The sequence below is a fragment of the Hippocampus comes genome, unplaced genomic scaffold (genome assembly GCF_001891065.2).
Source record: "Hippocampus comes isolate QL1 unplaced genomic scaffold, H_comes_QL1_v1.1 scaffold122, whole genome shotgun sequence".
Taxonomy (NCBI): Eukaryota; Metazoa; Chordata; class Actinopteri; order Syngnathiformes; family Syngnathidae; genus Hippocampus; species Hippocampus comes.
This window is the reverse complement of record NW_017842059.1, coordinates 1,752,177-1,757,627: the sequence shown is the minus strand read 5'-3', so window position 1 is coordinate 1,757,627 and position 5,451 is coordinate 1,752,177. Positions and strand designations below refer to the sequence as shown.

Here is a 5,451-nt window from a genome sequence, read left to right as displayed (position 1 = left end):
TGAAAAAACATGCCGACAAAATCGCCATTCGACGGAGCAATTATTCTTTGGGGATCGGCATTTTTCAAACAAACTTCGTCAGCGGATACAACTAAAGACGTTACGCGCTGGGGTACTTTGGCTGAACCAAGCAACGAAATCTGCTCCACTGACGCCCCTCGCCGATAGACAGGTACACTCCGAGGTATATACTTTTTTATTCAAATATACGAGGATGATATTTTCAATTTTATTTGGTATGCATTTGTAGCAACAGCATGATAACATTTATTTGTTTTTATTTGCATAATAAATATTCACTATCACTGTATGAGGTAAGAATCAACAGCTTTTTATCACATTTACACAACACTTTAAATATTCACTATCACTGTATGAGGTAAGAATCAACAGCTTTTTATCACATTTACACAACACTTTATGAATACAAGTCATGAACAAATCTTAAATATGGCAGGGGATGTGTTTACTTTTTTAGTTTTGATTTTGAGCAGCAAATTTTGAGTTACATATTGGTGCTCACTAGGAATGCATAAGCAAAATTGCACAAATTTTCACTTGAAAGAATAGTGAACAATCTTGGGATTTTTTTTCTGTTAAAGTTTCAAATGGTGTGTAAATTGAATACACTTCATCTTCAGCATGTTTAGTGCCACTTTTGTAAGTAACCACGCCCCCGGCTAGGCCACGCCCCGGCCAGGCCACGCCCCTTCCGCTTTTTTCATCACTCGCCATTGCCATGTATGTATTTAGGTCCAATATGGGTGTCTTCGCATACGGTTGTTTCACGTAAACACAGCACAGCCATATCGGATATAATGTGCGTTAGAGCTGGGCGATTTAGATATAATAATCATTTTTTTATATATATAGCCGTCGTCCTTGGCGAAGGTGAGCGGATGCTGCTCTGTCAAGGAGGGGAAGGAAGCTCAATTTCGGCCGACATCATCAAATGTGTCCGTTTATTTAGACGTGATTCTACTCTGCGTTCCTTTTCAAGAAAGTGATCTGTGACCCTGTCAGACCAACAAGGCGTCTTTTCCAGGAACTTAACTAGTGTCCTACAACTACAGCAACTACAATAAAACCCACCAGTAATAAAAGATTAATTCGTCGCTTATCGTTTTCAACAAAGAGAGTGTCGCTAAAATGATTGGAAGTTGTCTTCAGTTCAATTGAGAACAGAATGAGAATTGAAAGTGCTCCCACTGATGCGTACACTAAAAGATCGGTGATTGGCTTATTTTGATGTCAATCAAACTGTAGAACAGATAATCCAATCTGATGCAGAAAAACTGAGCGGTCTGGTACCCGCCCACTGCCATCCAGTCCCAGAGACTCCGAGCGTCCGTGGGCGGGACAAAAACCAGCTTGTATCCAATGACTCGTCTCCGTAATGAGAATGGAGTCGCGTCGTAACCAGTAAGAAGAAGCTGATTCGGAACAAAAGTTGAGCACGTTGTAGCGCATATTAGTCAATGACATGTACACACAATGACATTTACATTCATATATTTGATCACTTATTCATTGACATTTTAGGGGAAACTGAGCTTCCCTTGCAGTCCGAGAGCAATCGCCACTGAGAGAGAGAGAGAGAGAGAGAGATATATATATATATATAAAAATAAAATCTTTGGGTGAATATTCGTTATTTGAAGAGGTATTCCTGAATAGAATTTACCATTGACTTTAGCATTAGCACTGCCGATGGTTTTTAAAATGAAGCATGTCTTTAAATATACAGTTTGTTTAATTCTTTTTGGTTCTGTGGTTGGATGTCATCCCCCACCCCCACCCACCACACACGCGCACTCACACACACACGTCACACGCTGTTGGCAAGCAACACGGTGCATTCAATACATAGTTCCTTTTTCTTTGATTATTATGTATTTAAGATTATGAGAAGCCAAAATCTCAAGTATGACCACATTTCAATTAAATTCCGCAGCCCTAGTAAGTGTCACTTGAAGTGTACATGCAATTAGAAAAAAGTTGTACAGGCATTAAATTGGAATTGGGTGCTTGGCTGTGCAGTGTAAATAAGTCTTATGCACCTTGTGATTGACTAGTGACCAATCAGTCAATTAATTTCTCTTTCGCCAACAGTAAATTGGGATAGGCTTGATGTATGGATGGATGGATCGAGGGATGGGCAAACATTATTGCACTTGAATACTGTCGGGAGTGCTCTGGAGTGGCCTTCATTGTCACACGGAGCAACTTTTTTTTTTTTTTTACATCACTTTTTAAATGAATTTTTCCATTATACTTACTGTATTGCCCTCGGATATGGCAAAAGAGAGCCACAGTCCCACGTTTACTTTTCAGCCGTTTATAACCGCAGAACGATAACACACAATGAGCTGTGCACACACACGAGTTGCTGTCAACCAGCCACAGCTCAAACACAGGCACTCGGAAGCAAATTTGCTTATCTCACAAGACACTCCTGTTAAAGTCACATATCTATAAACAGACACTACAATGTGGTATTTACTTCTACATGTCATGCTTAGTTTAAAAGTGTGTTTGAATAAGTTTAAATTTATTAAAATCATTGAAGGGGAGGGGGGTTAGTCCTAAAAAAATAAGTTGTTTCTTTCTCCATATGGTCTCTTTATCAGTGCAGATTTTCTCCTCTCGTGGGTCAGTCATGAACCTATTCCCATGTGCTCTGTGTTTTGCGGTCCCGTAGAAAGGAACATACTTGCCTCAGACTTACATCATTCACGAAGAGATGGTGGTGACCGGCAAAGTGCACAACATGCGTCAGCTGGGACCCTTCATCTACCGCCTTTGCAACGGCAAAGACACATATCGCTTGAACCGTCGTGTCTCCCGCAGAGGTAAGCCGATCTATCGCAAAAATTTATCTGGAGGTCGTTGACTTCATTTTGGATTGTGATCAGACGTGTAGCACAGGATCTCAGCCCGAATGTCTCTGGCCACTTTTCTCTCACAGGCATCACCAAGCGAGAGGCGAAGGACTGCCACCGCATCCGTCACTTTGAGAATACCTTTGTGGTGGAGACGGTTATCTGTGATGAAATATGAGCAGGATGGTCACCGGTGTGTCATGGCATGCCACCAACGGCACATCCCAGTCACCTCTCCAGCTACTGTAGCACCCTGTGGATTTAATCATGTTGCACTTTACCAATGTTCTTTTCCATCCCCTGCTTATTTACCGCCCCTATAGGCACTCGGAAGCAAATTTGCTTATCTCACAAGACACTCCTGTTAAAGTCACATATCTATAAACAGACACTACAATGTGGTATTTACTTCTACATGTCATGCTTAGTTTAAAAGTGTGTTTGAATAAGTTTAAATTTATTAAAATCATTGAAGGGGAGGGGGGTTAGTCCTAAAAAAATAAGTTGTTTCTTTCTCCATATGGTCTCTTTATCAGTGCAGATTTTCTCCTCTCGTGGGTCAGTCATGAACCTATTCCCATGTGCTCTGTGTTTTGCGGTCCCGTAGAAAGGAACATACTTGCCTCAGACTTACATCATTCACGAAGAGATGGTGGTGACCGGCAAAGTGCACAACATGCGTCAGCTGGGACCCTTCATCTACCGCCTTTGCAACGGCAAAGACACATATCGCTTGAACCGTCGTGTCTCCCGCAGAGGTAAGCCGATCTATCGCAAAAATTTATCTGGAGGTCGTTGACTTCATTTTGGATTGTGATCAGACGTGTAGCACAGGATCTCAGCCCGAATGTCTCTGGCCACTTTTCTCTCACAGGCATCACCAAGCGAGAGGCGAAGGACTGCCACCGCATCCGTCACTTTGAGAATACCTTTGTGGTGGAGACGGTTATCTGTGATGAAATATGAGCAGGATGGTCACCGGTGTGTCATGGCATGCCACCAACGGCACATCCCAGTCACCTCTCCAGCTACTGTAGCACCCTGTGGATTTAATCATGTTGCACTTTACCAATGTTCTTTTCCACCCCCTGCTTATTTACCCCCCCTATCCCCCCCCCCCCCACTGTCAGATTATTTGTCCCAGCAAATGATGCAATAATAACCTGCAGGTTCTCTCACAGGATTTCCATGTAGCTAAGTCTTTTGGCCTCTGGGAGTACAATGATGGTTACTGTTGTTCGGAGAAATGACTGTCTCCCATTTGTTTTCAAAGTGACCTTTTTTTCCCTCCTGCTCTGGAGGGCTTCTTATCTGTGTGGTTAGTATCACGGTAAGATGTACGGAAGGTGAGATTGATCTATTCGCCACATCATTTTGTCGCTTCTTGATCTCTGTACTGGAAAGATCAAACTACTGATAACTAGTTGCGTTTGCATTTTTGCTTCGGCTCGTCCCGTCTTTCCTTTGCAGGGAAGAAGGCACCATGTAACCAAGACAGCGCTGGGCAGTACTGGGCATGGCTTCCAGAAGTCAAGAGCCATAATTGGATGTAGGGCCCATCATTTTTCAATACAATTAAGTTATTGAAAATAATTCATATGTGAATCATTTAATAGTATACCCTATCTGTTTCCGCCTTGCATGCGTTTTAGCTATTTGATAAGCTGTTTTGTAAGATGTACAAAGCCTTAGTCCAGACTCAAAGACTGGACTAACGTTACTCCTAATATAACAGATGGGTGCATATTATTTGATGTTGGGTAAATACAGCCGTCTTACCTGTACATATTACCCGCCTATAAAATCTTGTCTGTGAATAAAGTTTAAAAAGACTTTGTCAGTAGTCCATATATTCTTGATCTAAATGTCCAAGAAGCGCTTTGGAATTATTTGAAATCATCCATCCATTTTTCTGATCTGCTTCTAATAACGGTCGCAGGCGTGCTGGAGCCAATTCTAGCAGTCTTTGGGCAGTAGGCGGGGGACACCCTGAACCAGTTGCCAGCCAATCGCAGGGCACGAGGAGACAAACAACTTCACGCTCACACTCACACCTCGGGACAATTTAGAGTGCTCCATTCATCTGCCACGCATGTTTTTGGAATGTGGGAGGAAACCGGAGTACCCGGAGAAAACCCACGCAGGCACGGGGTGAACATGCAAACTCCACACAGGAAAGCTGGAGCGAGAATCGAAGTTTGCACCTCTGCACTGTGAGGCGGACGTGCTAACCCGTGTTCGCCTTTATATTACATCTTATTTATGATGATGAAAACCCAGCGTGCTAGAGAGAAATTGAGGGCTGATTTGGAATAATTGCAAAAAAGGAAAATGTTTAATTGCATCTCTCATTAAAAAACGTAGGTACTGTTAAGATTTGTTGACCAGTGTAATTCATGTGCATGCGTCACCACATGATTCCTGACCATGTCTCCTGGGGCACACACCTGTGGGATTTAATTGCTTGGTCTTGTGCAGCTCTCAAATTGCTATTGCTATTTATTTAGTCATTCATAATTTCCAAATTTTTGTTCAGCATAATTGTGCAGGTATTTCCACAAGCATTTGT

The 5,451-nt window shown here is 42.3% G+C and overlaps 2 protein-coding genes across 2 annotated transcripts in view; both read left to right on the top strand.

Moving 5' to 3' along the window:
• The window catches only part of LOC109510701 (integral membrane protein 2C-like), a 14,170-nt gene extending 10,991 nt beyond the window's left edge, over positions 1-3,179 (top strand). The window contains exons 8-9 of the mRNA XM_019861192.1: positions 2,702-2,852; positions 2,969-3,179. Of these exons, the coding sequence (XP_019716751.1) occupies positions 2,702-2,852; positions 2,969-3,060 (243 nt within the window). The 3' untranslated portion in view covers positions 3,061-3,179. The remainder of the gene's footprint in view (positions 1-2,701; positions 2,853-2,968) is intronic.
• On the top strand, positions 3,066-4,717 carry LOC109510698 (integral membrane protein 2C-like). The gene is made up of 4 exons (XM_019861191.1): positions 3,066-3,127; positions 3,419-3,440; positions 3,490-3,640; positions 3,757-4,717. The coding sequence occupies exons 1-4, from the start codon at positions 3,066-3,068 to the stop codon at positions 3,846-3,848; spliced, it is 327 nt and encodes a 108-aa protein (XP_019716750.1). The 3' UTR covers positions 3,849-4,717.
• The last annotated feature ends 734 nt before the right edge of the window (positions 4,718-5,451 follow it).

Excerpts from the sequence above, each read along its gene's own strand:
- LOC109510698 (XM_019861191.1), top strand. The coding sequence starts at position 3,066 with ATGGTCACCGGTGTGTCATGGCATGCCACCAACGGCACATCCCAGTCA. Across the intron at positions 3,128-3,418 it reads CAGTCACCTCTCCAGCTACT|TGCAGATTTTCTCCTCTCGT; the intron begins GTAGCACCCTGT and ends TCTCTTTATCAG. Across the intron at positions 3,441-3,489 it reads CAGATTTTCTCCTCTCGTGG|AAAGGAACATACTTGCCTCA; the intron begins GTCAGTCATGAA and ends GCGGTCCCGTAG.